Source organism: Sciurus carolinensis, chromosome 5 (genome assembly GCF_902686445.1).
Source record: "Sciurus carolinensis chromosome 5, mSciCar1.2, whole genome shotgun sequence".
Lineage (NCBI taxonomy): Eukaryota > Metazoa > Chordata > Mammalia > Rodentia > Sciuridae > Sciurus > Sciurus carolinensis.
Genome location: NC_062217.1, coordinates 37222016 through 37239072, shown reverse-complemented (window position 1 = coordinate 37239072; position 17057 = coordinate 37222016). Strand labels below are relative to the sequence as shown.

The 17057-nt window shown below is 39.8% G+C and overlaps 1 protein-coding gene across 1 annotated transcript in view; it reads left to right on the top strand.

Moving 5' to 3' along the window:
* Wdfy2 (WD repeat and FYVE domain containing 2) overlaps positions 1–17057 on the top strand; it is a 157186-nt gene that overhangs the window by 117997 nt on the left and 22132 nt on the right. Inside the window, exon 7 of the mRNA XM_047552641.1 lies at positions 5070–5196. Coding sequence (XP_047408597.1) covers positions 5070–5196 — 127 coding nt within the window. The remainder of the gene's footprint in view (positions 1–5069; positions 5197–17057) is intronic.

The following is a 17057-nucleotide window of genomic DNA, read 5'->3' as shown; positions in this document are numbered from 1 at the left end:
TTGTGCTTGCAAGGCAAGTACTCTACCAACTGAGCTATATCCCCAGCCCCAGTCTTTCACTTTTACAAGGTATGTTATAAAAGTCTTTTTTAAAATTTTAGTTTACTAAGCATTTTGATAACATTACATTTCTAAAAATGTTTATATGCTTTGATTCAGTTCCACATTTGAGATTCTCTTCTAACTAATCAAAAGTTAAAAAGATGAATTAATTTGAAACAAAATGGAATGAAATGGAAGTTATTTTTGTCATTTAAAATATGAACATTGGAAAGCCACAACCATTGTAGTCCCTGACCCTGCCCTCCTTGCAGGTTGGGACATGAAGTCCACAGGATCTGACTGCTTGGAATGCAGGCTCCCTCAAGATGATTGACTTTCCCCACTGCCTAAGTGTTGAGGAGAAAGACCTATTGTTTATCAGGAAGCCCTGACTGCAGAGATGCAGGGAAAGTTCCACCGGAGGATGAGGCTGTTCCCATCAGCTGCTCTCCCTCCCCCTGCTTTTCTCTGCACCTCCAGGAATCTCTGCACAACCTTGCCACTAGTCTCTCGCCCGTTCCTCTCTGCCATCCAGTAGAGTGGGCCAGTTGATTAAGCATTTATTGAGCACTTCTATATACCAAGCACCATGAGCTATGCTCAAATACAAAGGTACAAAACCTAAAGTCTACCTTGAGCACTGATTTATAATCCAGCCAAGTTCAGTATGGTGGGATCAGTGTAATGACAGACACGCACGGAGGCTGGAGCCTCACCTGGATTGAGGGTGTTGGAGAATGCTTCCTGGAAGAGGGGGCATCTGAACTATGCCTTGAAGAGGGTGATAAAGGGTAGGACAGGCAGAAGGAGTAGCCACATGTCCCGGAGAGAATGGCTCCACCAAGCAAATTGTGTGCTCCTCTTGTTCTCCAAAATAATTCTGTTGTCTTGTCATTGTACATTTGTGGTGGTGGGGCGGGGGTCCACATCTTCACAGCCTGTGCAGAGGATGTTCGGTGCATGCTTTGATCTGATTTGAACTGGATATGGTGGTTTACACTTTGTAAGCCAGCTTTCAGCAGGCCTCATTGTCAGAACATGCACTTAGAGTTGGCCTGGGACCACAGAGTTATTTGCTTCCCTCCTCTGTCTTATCCTTTTTTATGACTTCTTTGGGAGTCTGATGAATATACCCTGCAATGCGTTAACTACTTTATTGATTTCTTCCTAACACCCTGTGTTACTAAGAATTCCCCTTCCCATCTCTGGCCCTTTCAGTCAGATGTAATGTGTAAAACTAGACATTGGTCCAATTTCTAAAACTTCAGTTGATCTCATGACGGTGGGGATGGCATGAAGACAAGCTGGTCACTACCTTAAAACTGACTCAACAAAGCACACCATCCCAGGGATTGTATAGATGAGGTCTCCTGCCCTGTAACCATAGCTGACATTTATTGAGTGCTTCCCCTCACTGGGCACTAGGCTCGGGGCTTACTTTATCAACCCATTTAATCACAAAACTGTGGGTTAGGTACTGTTATCCTTCCTATTTTACAGATAGGACTTCAAGGGCACAGTGACTTTAAATAACATGCCCAAGACCACGTACCGTATAAAGGTACAACTGGGATTTGAACCTAAAATATGGTCCCAGAACCTGTGCACTTATAATAACATAGCTAAACTGTCACTCACCATAATCCATCCTCATCCCATAGTAATCAACAAAGAAAGCCCGAGAGCCTGTGTCATGGTGCAGCATTTGTAGATTTGCAGGTGGACTGATTGGCAGGGGTGCAGGGTGTATGTATCTCCTGGCACACTGTAACCTTTATTGAGGTGTTTCCATATTGATTTTGACTGGATGAAAAGCCCCTCCAATTAAGTCTTTAATTGAGTTAATTAAGCCTTTCTAACTATTCTTTCTACTGGTGCCCACTGTTTTTTAAATCTTGCCGGGCATGTGGTATTTGCCTGTAATTGCAGCTCAGGGGGCTGAGGCAGGAGGATTGTGAGTTCAAAGTCAGCCTCAGCAACTTAGCAAGGCCCTAAGCAACTTAGCAAGACCCTATCTCTAAATAAAATATAAAAAGGGCTGAGGATGTGGCTCAGTGTTTAAGGCCCCTTGGTTCAATCCCTAGTACCCAAAAAAAAAAAAAGAATTCTAAGGTGGTGCTTTTAAAAAACAGGGCTACCCATTTTACATGTCTCATAGGGGAAATCATGTATGTCTCACCTTTCTCTTACCTGTTCCCCTAGTCATAATGGCTCCACTAGTCAAGCAGGACTACTCAGAGATTCTCCTTGAGTTGAGCATCCTCCAACCTAAAGGTAGAACAGACAAAGTCATCATGTCAACAGTGCTGGCCAGCCAGGAAACAGTTGTCATATGCGTGTTTCATCTGCTGAGAACAAGGCCAAGAGCGTTCATTCACATGCTTCCTCCTTCATTCAGTCAGTCCGCATCCATGCAGCATATTCAGTACCTGTGAGAGCCAAGCAGAATCCTGGGAACTGGGGGTACTGTGGTGAACAAGCCACAGTTTATATTCTAGTAGACAGTCAACCAACCAATTTGAGGGGGGAAAAATGGGAGTAGTGAGGTGAAGGAAGGTGTCTCTAGAGAGCACACATTTTCAGGACTTGTGTGAAGTAGAAGAAAAAAGGGGTTTTGTGTTTTTATTCATCCGCTTCCTTATTCATTCAACAGTCAGTACCAGAGCCTGCCTGCACCAGTACTGTGCTTGACCGCCATTATGGGGTGGACAGTGGTGGAAGCGGGTGAGGGCTGGGAGCTATGGGGCAGTTAACCACATATGCCCGAGGAGCAGTGATGTTATTCTTCCAGGATCAGGAGTGTACACAAGCAGAATGGTGTGCAGGTATAGAAGGAAGCTTGTAAGCTTAATTCAGAATAGGGGGGATTTCCCTTTTGATCTCTAAAAAAAACGGTTTCTGAGACAATTATGAGAGAAACTTCCCTAAAAGCACTTAAAGTAGATCTTGATAATCTAAACTTTAAAATTGTCAAAAATAAGAAGCTATTTTGCATCCTTCTCAGAATATATTTTTCAGTAACATAAAAAATAAGTATTTCTGACATTCATAAGTATTTATAGGCTCTGTGTGCATCTTATATGGAAAAAACTTATTACTGCTCTCAGTACACAAGAAGTTTGATTTATAAGGCTACTACCATAGAAGAAAATAGGTCATAGAATTTTGTAGCCACACCGTCAGAATAATCCTCATAACTAACATCTATTACAGCATACTACAGTTTACAGAGTGGGCCTGTGTAATTGATCTAATTATTGCCACACTCCTATAAAGTGAGTAATGGTTAGTTGATATTATCATTAGTAGTAATAGTTGTAGTGGTCTTAGTATTACCATTATCCCCATTTTACAGTTGAGGATACACTAATGTAAGTGATTTTCAAGGAATTCATAAATTCAAATCCCAAAAAGAAAAAATAATTTTAAATTCTGATATTTTGGCCTAATTATATCTGATGTTCAAGATTTAAAAGTCTATAATAGGTATTTCTCAAAGAAGATATACAAATAATAACCAATAGTTATATGAAAAAATGATCCAACATCACTAATCATCAAGGAAATGCAAACCAGAACCACAATGAGATGTCACCTCACTCCAGTTAGAATGACTGTCACCCAAAAGACAAACAAATAACAAATGTCAGCAAGGATATGGAGTAAAGGAAACCTTTGTACATTGTTGGTGGGAATATAAATTAGCAAAGCCATTATGGAAAACAGGATAGAGGTACCTTAAAAAATTAAGAAGTAGAACCACCATATGGTCTAGCAGTTCAGTTACTGGGTATGTATTCAAAGGGAATGAAGTCGGTATGTTGAAGAGATACCTGCATTCCCATGTTTATTGCAACACTGTTCACAGTAGCTAAGAAATTGAAACCGTCTAAGTATCTATCATCTGATGAATGGTACAGAAAATGCGGTGGAACACTCTTCTCCCATAAAAAGGTATAAACTTTGTCAACACATGGATGACCCAGAGGACATTATGTTAAGTGAAATAAGCCAAACCCAGAAAGAAACGCCAGTTTCATGAACATGGAATCTAAAGAAGTCGATCTCATAGCTGCAGCAAATAAAACAGTGGCCAACTATGGGTGTGGTGGTGCACGCCCGTAATCACGGTGACTCAGGAGGCTGAGGCAGGAGAATCCCAGGTTCCAGGCAACTTGGTAAGATCATGTCTCAAATTTTTTAGAAAGGGCTAGTGATGTAGCTCAGAGGAGGAATGCTCCTGGATTCAATCTTTGATACCTCATACACCAGAAAAAAAACAGTGGCCAGCAGAGACTGGGGCGGGTAAGAGGAAAGAGTGGGAGAGGTTGATCAAAGGGTACAGAGTTGCAAATAGAAAGGAAGAATCAGTTCTGGTGTTGTGTTGCACTGTAGGGGGAGTATGGTTAGCAGTATGGTAGTGTGTATCTCAACAGAGCTAGAACAGAGGATTTTGAATGTTCCCACCACAAAGAAATGATAAATGTTTGGGGAGATGAGTAGCTAATAACCCTGATTTGATCATTACACCGTGTATACTTGTATCGAACCATCACATTGTACTCTTAGAAATATGTATTGTTTTGTATGTAAAAAAAAAATAATTTAAAAAATCTAATTTGAGCATTTTTAAACTCCATTTACTTCTCATCTGTTATTGTCAGGGTAGGAGGTAGGCAGCAGTTAAGAAAATATGGTTAATATTTCCAAATAGTGCAGTATTTTCCATTTTTCTCAGAATTATGTCTAGTTTTTGAAAGTCAATTAATTGTCTTTTCTTCATTTCCCTTTGGTCTTTATGGTAATTGGTTTTATGGTACACTAAGTTTTGAAGTGGGGGGCTTGAAGAGTAGAATTTTTACTCTGGGAGCCAGTTTTTCTCTTCAGGGACCTACTCATTTGTTCTTTGAACAAACATTTATTAGATGCCAGGAGCTGCACTGCATGCTCACTCCTTTGCATTCCCATTTTGTTGATGAGTAACATTGTTATGTTGTGAGTAATAGCGTCTGTGTCTGTCCTTCCAGGTGGGGTGACTGCTCTCTGTTGGGACCCAGTCCAGCGAGTGTTATTCTCGGGCAGTTCAGATCACTCTGTCATCATGTGGGACATCGGTGGGAGAAAAGGAACAGCCATTGAGCTCCAAGGACACAAGTAAGGCTGCTGGTGCTTTTATAAACTCTCTGGAAAAATATTCCCAGCTGAAAGGTGGGACAAAGGAGTACGAGCCAGTCTCAATGACACAACCTTTGAGTAAAAAAGAACATGTCAAGAACACAGTAACGGCCACCTTGATTTATGTCTGTGCTAAAGTGTGTTTATATATTTATACCCTGTTTTATGTCACAGGATTTGAGAGTGCTTATGAAACCATAAAATAAAATAATGGCAACAAATAAATAAAAGGTAAAAATTAGAACCAGGGAGAATATAAAAGTACAAACTTGAATAAGGGTGAAAAAAAAAAAAAAAAAGAGCTTAAAAATACAAGCCAGGAAGGCCTACAAAATTTCCATAATTGAGTTCAAATGTGGCTTGAAGCTCCCTGGCAACTTGAGGAGGAGATAATATCCTTACACAGTACATTTCGTACTTCACCAAGTATTTATTGAGCCCTTGCCTTGATTCCTATCAGACCTTCTTCCTGGAGGGTTGGGCTTTTGGGGGCTGCAGAGGGAGCAGAGAAGCCTGTGTTTCCTTGGAGCTGTTCTCACACTTGACTTTGCATGAAGAATCACTAAGGAATTTGTTAAAAAATAGATTCCAGGCTAAGATTCTGGTTGCTGGTCTGGGGCTGTGGGAACCTGTTTTGTGACAAGCCACCCAGGCAACTCTCTGCTGTGACCCTCGGACCATGTTCAGAGCTGCCCACCATCTGCTGCTACTATCCCTGGGGACAAAGCTCAATCATTTTGCAGAAAAGATTGTTAGATCTGTGAACAACTCCAGAGCTAATGTGAATTGTCTTTTACTTGTGAAGTTTTCAAAATGTTAAAAGTGACCCTAAGCAATTGTTAACAAATATCAGTAATGTTCCTATGAGCTAACTGGTTTTAGGCAGCATTAAGTTTTCCTATATTCTGCCCGGAAACACTAGTTTCCAAATATTCTCCTAAGTAGTTGAAGCTATGATTTGGTACTGTTGGGTAATAACTAATTAAGTGTTGGAGGGCCCATGCACAGTTATGTCAGGTTTAGAGCTAGCATTAGAGCTTTCTTCCCCTTCTTAGAGAACACACCAGTTGTGTGAGCCTCTCCTGGTGCGTGGGGCTACACAGGCCTCATCAGCTCATCAGAGCAATCATTCTTTTACATTTGTTTCCCTAACAAGGGGACTGACTACCCAGGTCCTATAGAAGGAATTCACATCATCCATGTAAAATAGAGAAAGAGAGAAGTCAAAACATACTTCCATTTAATAACACTCAGTTATTATCTAATTTTCCAGATAATTCCTGCCAAGTCAGCCTCTCTCAGAGAAATAAAATGCAAGTTTTGAATGAAGATCAGTAACATTTGTTGGACTCATTCAGTTTAGCTCCAAACTACTTTTCTTGTTAACTCCATAAAAAATAAGTGTGCAGTCTTGCACAATTTCATCCATAAGAAATTAAACCTTGGCATTGCTCAACACCAGCACTGTTGTAAGCAGAAAGCCCTTGACCTGCACTAAACTGGGGCTATGGGAAGCTTATCCCTGCAGTTTGTTTAGAAAGAAGATATAAGATTTGGATACAGTTTCTCAGACCTAGAAAAATAAAACCTAAACAGATAGGCCCTCCAGCTTCTAAGATGTACAGACTTTTCATTTTAGAAAATAGAATCTACTTGGAGTTCATTCTAATAGGATTGTATCCTTAGACCTTAGACTGGTGGGCAGGCAGGCCTACTGTTGGGATGAGGAGCCACCATACAGAACTGGCATTCATATTATTATTATTATTATTATTATTATTATTATTATTATTATCATCATCATCATCATTATTATTATTATTTTGGTACCAGGGATCAAATCCAGGGTTGGTTGTTTAACCACTAAGCCATATCCCCAGCCCTTTTTTTTTTTTTTTTAAATGTTTTATTTTGAGACAGATCTTGCTGTGTGGCTGAGTCTGGTCTCAAACTTGCAATTGTCCTGCCTCAGCCTCCTGTGTCACTGGGATTACAGGAATACACCACAACACAGCAGCCAGAACTGACTTTAAACAGGAAGAGTGGCAGCAGGTCTGCCTGGGGCCTTATTTAATTGAAGCCTGGTAATAAATAATGTGAGATCTCCTTGTCAGCAGGCCTTAGCCTGCGAGGGATGCCCAAGTGTCACAGAGCTGGAGAAGTGACCTTCCTCTGATCACTCAGTGTCACCCTGTTAGGTGGGTCTGACTGCCGGGTGGGGATGGGGCTACTTGGGCTGCTGGAAGTAGTAGGTTGGGATTCACAGAGACTGAAGAGCCGGCGAAGAGCACCGGGCACCGAAGAAGGCCCGGCCCCTTCATAGCAGCCATTCCTTCCCTTGAAAAGGAGCTGCGGGAGTGGATCTCAGTGATTCTTGTATTTGAATAGCACCTGATGTTTTGTCAGAGAGCTCTCAAAACCTACAAACGCCTCAGTTTAATCTCATAATCACCCAAAAAGAAAGAGATCAGGTACTGTTCCTAAGATAGCACACCTGAGCCTTACTTCCTTCAGACCCAGAGCGCTCTGCTTCTGCGGATCCAGCGCTGTGAGGCACCAGGGCTGCAACAGTGAACCCTGGCCAACAAGCAGTCCCCGCTGCGGCCTGCTGATGTTTTCTCTTTCTTTTCTGCTTCAGGCCCACGGCTGCCTGCTCTCCTCTCCTCCAATTCTTAGTTTTCCTTCCTTCCCCCAGGGGCACTCATAGAGTTCTACATCAGGGACATACTGGTGGGAAATGTGAGGGGAAGCCACCTTCCCTTGACATGGAAATGTCCACCGATGTGTTGAGGGGCAACTCTAGGGGTCTTTTGTTCCTGTTCTGCAGCAGCAGATCCGCTGTTAGAACTACAGTCATGTTCTGCATAGGGACGTCTCATACACCATGGTGGTCCTGGGGGGTTATAAGGAAGATGAAAAATCCTTTGGCCTTGTATTTTTCTGTTCCTTTTGTACATGTAGGTATGCCTGAATACACAAATACTGTGGTTACAGTGCCTGCAGTGTTCAGTGTAGTAACAGGCGGCACAGGTTTGTAGCCCAAGAGCAGCAGGCTCCACCATATAGCCTAGGTGTGTAGCAGGCGACACCATCTGGGTTAGGGTAAGTGCTCTCCGTGGCCCTCACACAGTGACAAAATCCCCTAACCTGCCATTTTCAGAACGTAACTCTGTTGTTAAGCAAGGACTGTGATTTGATTTGATGTATAAAAATCCCATCAAAGCAGAAAGTTTTAGCACTAAAGAAATTGATTGATGACAGTGAAAATGTTTCTGAGTCTGAGGGGAGAAAGCTCAGAAAGTATACTTTTACACAATATTATCTGCATTTGAAGAATTTTGGCATTTTTATTCCTGTAGCAAGTGGAATATGGTTGTTTGTTACGCTTGTGCTGTGAGAGGAAAAGCAAAAAAAGGTTTTAGTTCCAGGGGCTGGTTGCGTTTTTCAGGCATCAGCCACCAGTTACCTGGATATTAGAGAAGCATAACCTGAACTTGTGTTGTGCATTATCTAATAATGGTACCTGTCTTTTTAAATCATTTTTTATTCCTATATATGACCTATAATTTCATGACCAACTTTGTGACTGTAATTTTTCTAATAATGTTTTTTTAGGCCTAAGACTTTTTGGAAATTTAATATAACTTTATTTAAATCACTGGTCAAGACCCGTGCAGTGCCTTGTGTTGGGACCCTCCACCAAAACTGGAATCTGCAGGTTGCATGAGGCTTGGTCACAGCCATGCCCAGCACCCACTACTCAGCACCCATAGCCTGTTTGTTCGCTTCCTCTTTCTAAAATTCCAGCTCTTGGTTTCTGTCTTACTTCTTTTACCATGTGTAAGATTTTTGTTATGAGTGTCCTCAGACCTTTTGGTAAAGAAATGAGCAGTTTATAACTAAATATGCATTGGGAAGATTTGTGCTTATCCTCTTATCAAGTGTCAGATTTAACATTATGAAAGGAGTAGAATTCTTGGAATTCTTCTTGAGTTTGGGGCAGGGACAGCAGGCATGGATCAATGTGTACGGCAACTTTCTCTCCTTGCAAATCTCTGGGTTTTAGGAGTGTTTCTCACTATAGGATTAAGAAACTAATAGGCAAAGGGGAAGAGATGTTCATATTTCTAATTATTTAGCTAAATGCATAACAGAATGGAAAATTGGATAGTAGAGTTTTCATAGAGGGTAGAATTGTGTTGTAAAGTGGGACTGTTTAGTGTGGTGTGCAGGCCCCTGGGTCAAGTCAGACTGTATTTGAGCCAGCTTTTCTGCTAGCAACCATGTAGCTGAAGCAAGGCCCGTCACCTCCCTCATCTTCAGTTCCTTATCCCTAAAATAACGATAATATTGGAAGGAAAACCCCTCAAAAAGTTGTCTAAAAATAAAACAATGTAATACATGTAAAATAATCAGCCCAGGAGTAAAGGCTTAATAAATGTCGGTTGTTACAGTTATTCTTTTTTAAAAAAATTTGTTCTTGGGCTGGGGATATAGCTCAGTTGGTAGAGTGCTTGCCTTACACACACAAGGCCCTGGGTTCAATCCCCAGCACTGCCAAAAAAAAAAAATTTTGTTCTTATTAGTTATACATGACAGTAGAATGTATTTTGACATATTAAACATATATGGAGTATAACTTCCCATTCTTCTGGTTGTACATGATGTAGGATTATATTGGTTGTGTAATCATACATGCACGTAGGAAAGTAATGTCCAATTCATTCTACTGTCTTTCCTATTCCCATTCCCCTGCCCTTTCCTTCATTCCTCTGCCCTTTCCTTCATTCCTCTTTGTCTATTCCAAAGTGCTTCTACTCTTCCTTCATCTCCCCTGCCCCCACCACCCTTATTGTGAATTAGCATCTAAATATCAGAGAGAACACTGGGCCTTTGGGTTTTTGGGACTGCCTTATTTCACTTAGCCTGATGGTCTTTGTTTCCATCCATTTACTGGCAAATACCATAATTTCATTTCTCTTTATGACTGAGTAGTATTCCATTGTTACAATTATTTTTAACAAAATTTTAAGTCAAAAAAATCACACTTTTGGACATAACTGCTGTATCTCTCTGTTTGTTCCATGTCCTATGAAAATATTGCCACATGCATCTAATCCTTCTGTTCACAATTCATTCAACAAATGTTTATGAGCTCCAGCTGTGGGCCAGACTTTGTATTAGGCACTTAGGACACAACAGTGAGTAAGGAAGCAGTCCCCACCGTACAGAGCTATGCCAGGAGGAAAAAGGGTACATTTGGGACAGTTCATCAGCATTACTGGAAAGAGGAAGCATCAGGTGGGGTGTGAAGAAGTCCCTCTTGATTTGAATCTCAGGAGATGAAGAGCTTCTCCTAGTTGTCAGGGTTAGGACATTTTCCAAAACAGATCAACCCAAGTTAAAATACAGTGGGTTCAAGAGATAGATGCAAGAGGACAGAGGGGCAGTGCCTTATCTGAATTTCCACCCTCACCTCCAGAATGTTCCCAGTGCCCACCAGGGGTCCCAAAGTTCCCATTCAGACTGACTGGCCCAACGATCCTGTGGAGGCAGATCCCATTTGACATGGGATGACCATGGGGATCATTATCTGGGAGGCCTCACGTGTGTTCTTTGTTCACAAACCTTCTTTATTCCTTGGAAGTTTGGGAGACTTATAGGAGAGAGATCTCTGGTGACAGATGCATAACTAATTGAACTTTCACTAAATCACCTAGACTTTCATCGCAGAGATGAAAGATGCCGTACATTGAAGTGCCCACAAACCCTCTCGGGTGACCTCTGAAGCAACCTTTGGTTAGACTGTGTCTTAGAGTCTGTTTTTGTAAAGAGGATAAAGGCTCCTCTGCGCTTCCCCCTTAAGCATCGATGCAAGATGGACATGGGTGTGTGACCTGTGCAGTCCCACAGGCCCCCTTGGTTTAAGCTCTGTTGGCACCAGCTTGTAACTTCAATAAATATTTAACAAGGGGCCCTTTATTTTCATTTTGCTCTGGTCTCAAGTTATATAGTTAGACCCAATCAAACATATGTTGCCTATAGGCCTAGTACGAAAGGAAATGCAGCTATCCTACTAAGTGTAATGTTTATAGATGGGACATCCTGGTGCTTTGAGAAGTGGGATTTTGTGCACTCTAAGAGCATCTGCAGTGCAGTACCTGGAACACACTTAGCCACAAACTCATAACCAATTTTGAAATGACTTTCCAGTGTAAATGCTGCAGTGATGTCATATGAAACACAAATGGAAGAAGGCATCTTTTCATTCTCTGAACCTGGAGAGACATTCCCTCACCTAGTTTTTAACTGTGAGGTGGTTACATTTTAATTCATACATCAAGACAACCCTGAGCCGTTTATTAAAAAGCTCGGAATCCAGTATTCATCACTGTGTTCCACACTTCTGGGTTGGAATATTAACAGTCCTAGAGTCCCATAAATTATGTATTTGTTGCTGAATGTCGCTGCCAGCTACGTGTGGCAAAGCATTTCCTTCTGCAGCGTATTTTGGTTTGACAAGATCATTGATGTGTATGAGGGTGCCTTAACAAATGAAATGCAGTTCAAATCACAGTTACGAGCCTGTTCAGCTAGGTAGATTTTCCTTCTTGCCCTTTGAATGTCAGAATGGTGGCACTCTATACTTTTAAAGGTCTGAAATAATACCAGGAGAGAGTGAGAAAACAATCGACTTTTTTAAAAAATGAATGCATGTCAAAGATTTTATAGTAGCACTTAATTAATAAGAAAACCAGTAAGATGTCACTGCTAGTTCAAAAGTCAATCCAAAGAGAGAGACATACATGGGCAGTGGAGCATGCTGAGGTGCATTTGTAAGTAGATGCCCTGCTGGCTTCTTCCATGGGTGGGCTGGGGCCCAGGGATAATGGTGTCTTCACTGGATGAGATTTACTTGCAATAATGTCAGTTTTCTATAACACAGTTATAAAATAACCCAGTTAAATGTACTGAGAGATACAGACTCTTAGAGAATCAGATAACCTAGAAGAGTATGCTAAACACCTAATGTTCCATTGGAAAGGCATCAAAAGTCATCTCTTTTGACCCATTTCAGGTCTTTCACTGTCTCTTAACAATTTTTTCTCCCTCCTACCCTATGATCAAAATAATTGCAAAGAGGCTGGCTTCATAAGGTTTGGTCTGATTGTTCACATTGGTGCAGTATTAATCAACCATCTAGGCCTTATTGGGCTTGCTTTGTATATCTAGGACCACTCTATATTCCACAGCTATTAATGCCTGCAAAATTAACTTTCTCCTGGACGTTGTTACAAAGGATCAAGGATTGAACTTTTCAGAACCTCTATTATTTGCTTTCCCAAGGCTTGAAAATCAAACTTGAGAAATCTCCCACCGTATTTCACCTGTGGTTCTTAATGTTTCAGTAGAATTCCTGGAAGTTTCCAGTATTTGCTGTACTCCCTGTCTGGCACCTTCTTTACTGCCTAGAAGACCAGGACCTGCCACAGGTTGCCAGCCTGTTTTCCTAGGAGGGCTTTGTAGGCCTTAGCACCCTGAGTTCTTGAAAAGGAGGCTCATCTCTGATTCAGGGAGCATCACTCTAAAATATGACACTCCAGCAAAAGGCTTGGTTATATAATTGCTTTGCCCAGTTTTATCTTGTGGACAGATTCTCAGCAAACCTATGCAGATAACTATATTGCCATGAAAATTAAGGGGACTCAGTAACAATTTTGAATTCTGGGCAATTGATGAGAATTAGATAACATTTTTTAATGTTTTGATTTCAACTATAAAAAAGAGTTTACTAAATTGAGGTTAGGAGATGACTAAAAAATTAAGAGGAAAAAAACACATCCTCCTGTATCCAGAAAATAGAACATTAAAACAATTTCAACAGTATTCCAGAAAAACATGCACAATAAAATTTCCTTCTTCTGTTCCTTCAATCCTGTGAGTGAACTGTAATTAATTCTTGTTCTGCTGGTTCTTGACTTAGCAGTCCTCATTGATGAAGCCATCTGCATCCAGGCTAAAAAGAGTCCAAAAATCCAAAGAAATCCTGACTCAGTTCATTGGCACAGCTTAAAAATTGTCTAAACAGTGTCAACTCAGTGGTATGTACCCAAGAGTCTATTATTTGAAATGTCAATATGTTAAAATACCTGGTACATACTGTCCTTTTCCATGAAACTCTGAGGCTGTCCTCGCCACAAACTCTGGTTTGTGCTTACATCAGAACCTCATGCAGGTATCAGAGTAATATAAAAGTTATCTGTAGATTAGTGATTTGATGGTTAATATGTCACTGTGACCAATATTATCAGAATGGGGAAGAATCAAATTTTGTACTAGAATACTGTACATAATTATTTCCTCAGAGTTTTTGAGCAGTATGTACCTGGCAGGTAAAACCATATTATAGACAATGAGGGCGTTGGCAGATCTCCAGGATCTTCCCATAAAACATAACATTTCTGAAATATTTATATTAATAACACTTTACTAATACCGATTTAACCTAGAACTGACAGCTCCTTTCATTTTTTTTTTGTTTGGTTTTGGTTTTGGGTTTTTTTTTTTGTTGTTGTTGTGGTGGTGCTAGGGATAGAGTCTAAGGCCTGGTGCATGCCAGATAGGCACTATACCACTGGGCTACACCTCCACCTCCAACGATTAAAGTAGTAACACACTAAATGCAATTACATATAGTATCTCTTTTTTTTATAAGGTGAAGGAACAAATCTTCATGGTTGTCCAGGATCTCTCTGTGAAATACCATAGAGAATTTTAGGCATACAACAGACCCTAAATAGTTTATTTCTTCAAAATAGAGGGTTCAGTCTAGAAAAGTAAAACCATGTGCTAAAGAAACAGCACCTGGCTCTCTACACGATAGAAGGATCAATAAATATTTAAAATTGAAATTAACACAGTTTTTTAAAATTGAGTCCTTTTCACAAGAAGGGTCCTTTGTTCTTCCCTTTCCCTTCTAAAAAGTATCAAGGACATTAATCAAGTCAACATAAAGCATTGAGAATACTTCTGATGAGACACAGAATCTCTTCTAGCTAGGCAGGTTCCACAGAAGGTAAAGAATAAAATTATGGAATTTGCTGGTAAATGGATGGAGTTGGAGAATATCATGCTAAGTGAAATAGGCCAAGCCCAGAAAACCAAAGGCCAAATATTCTCTCTGATAAGTAGATGACGATATAAAACGAGGAGTGGTGATGGGGGGAAGAGAAGAATGAAGGAACTTTGGATGATGTCGAGGAAAATGGGGTGGGAGGGGGTGGGGGTCGGAAAGATAGTAGAATGAAACAGCCAGTATTACCCTATGTATGTTTATGATTACATGAATGGTGTGAATCTACATACTGTGTACAATGAATCAAAATGCAGTCTGTAAAAATAAAAAAAAAATAATAAAAAAAAGAATTTGCCTTTGCATTATTGTCAAAGGCATTAATCAGTAAACCAAGGAAGCAAGCCATCGAAACCAAGGGAAATTTACCAAAATCATAATGCTTTTTATAGCTTTCTTTCAGACTCATATTATAAACCAAAGCAAACAAAACTGTCTTTCCAAGTTGTTTCCTCCATTTTTCACTTTCATATTCTGGAACAGATTGATACTTTAGGATTGCCGTTAGCATCCTTATTCTCTCAAAAGTATACAGCAGAGTTTTCTATAGGCTATATGATGAGTGATATCATAATAAATGCACAAAGATAGGAGTATCTGTCTCTCTCCATTAAGCCAGACAAAAACATTAAAGTAACATTAAAGTAACATTTTTCTCAGCAACAGTTTTTTTTGGCAAAGTGTTTTTCACAAAATACATGTAATGTTAAAATGGAATGGATTCATCAATACAATTTTCAAATGAATCAGTATTTTTAAATTACTCAGTTTTAATTTAAAATACAATAAAATTTTTATTTATTTATTTTTAAAATTTTATGTTTACAGACTATTTTGATTCATTGTACACAAATTGTGTACAACTTTTCCTTTCTATGGTTGTACACAATGTAGATTCACACCATTCATGTAATCACACATATACACAGGGTAACGATGTCTGTCTCAGTCCACTATCTTTCCTTTCCCCCATTCCTCCCGCCCCATTTTCCTCTACACAATCCAGAGTTCCTCCATTCTTCTCTTGCCCCAGTCGCAGTTCTTTTAAATAAGATTTTTCAGATGTGAATTTAAGACTTAGAGAAGTTAAGAAAGTAGTGCTCAAGAATAACAAAACTAGCACAAGTGGGCTGAAATTAAATGTGAAAATTAAATATAATCAAGTTCATATAATTTGACCAGTATTTAATTAATGTCTGTTACTTGCAAAGCAGTGAGTTGAGTTTTTCTTGTCCTCTTCACATTTAGTTTAGTCACTCTCTAGGATTTTTTTTTTTTCTAGTTGTGCATTTCTTTTTTTTTAAAATTTATTTTTATTGTACATAAATGAGATATATATTGTTTCTCAGTTTGTACATGAAGTAAAGGCATACCATTTGTGCAATCATACATTCACATAGGGTAATAGTGTTTGATTCATTCGTTACTTTTTCCTTCCCCCCCACCCCTCCCACCCCTCTGTTCCCTCTATACAGTCCCTCCTTCCTCCATTCTTGCCCCCCTCCCACCCCCCACTATGTGTCATCATCCTCTTATCAGCGAGATCATTCGTCCTTTGTTTTTTTGAGATTGACTTATCTCACTCACCATGATATTCTCCAGTTTCATCCATTTGCCTGCAAATACCATAATTTTATTAGTCTTTATGGCTGAGTAATATTCCATTGTATGTGTGTATATATATATATATATATATATATATATATATATATATATCACAGTTTCTTTATCCATTCATGAATTGAAAGGCATCTAGGTTGGCTCCACAATCTGGCTATTGTGAATTGAGCAGCTATGAACATTGATGTGGCTGCATCTCTGTAGTGTGCTGATTTTAAGTCCTTTGGGTATAGACCAAGGAGTGGGATAGCTGGGTCAAATGATAGGTCCATTCCAAGTTTTCTGAGGATTCTTCACACTGCTTTCCAGAGCGGCTGCACTAATTTGCAACCCCACCAGCAATGTATGAGTGTACTTTTTTTCCCCACATCCTTGCCAACACCTGTTGTTGCTTGTATTCTTGATAATCGCCATTCTAATTGGGGTGAGATGGAATCTTAGGGTAGTTTTGATTTGCATTTCTCTTATTACTAGAGATGTTGCTTGTAGATCTTCTGTGAAGTGTCTGTTCATTTCCTTAGCCCATTTGTTGATTGGATTATTTGTATTCTTGGTGTAGAGTTTTTTGAGTTCTTTATATATTCTGGAAATTAGCACTCTATCTGAAGTATGAGTGGCAAAGACTTTCTCCCACTCTGTAGGCTCTCTCTTCACATTACTGATAGTTTCCTTTGCTGAGAGAAAGCTTTTTAGTTTGAATCTATCTCAGTTGTTGATTCTTACTTTTATTTCTTGTGCTATGGGAGTCCTGTTAAGGAAGTCTGATCCTAAGCCAACATATTGAAGATTTGGACCTACTTTTTCTTCTATAAGATGAAGGGTCTCTGGTCTGATTCTGAGGTCCTTGATCCATTTTGAGTTGATTTTTGTGCAGGGTGAGTGATAGGGGTTTAATTTCATTCTGTTGCATATGGATTTCCAGTTTTCCCAGCACCATTTGTTGAAGAGGCTATCTTTTCTCCATTGCATATTTTTGGCCCCTTTGTCTAGTATGAGAAAATTGTATTTATTTGGGTTTGTGTCCATGTCCTCTATTCTGTACCATTGATCTACCTGTCTATTTTGGTACCAATACCATGCTGTTTTC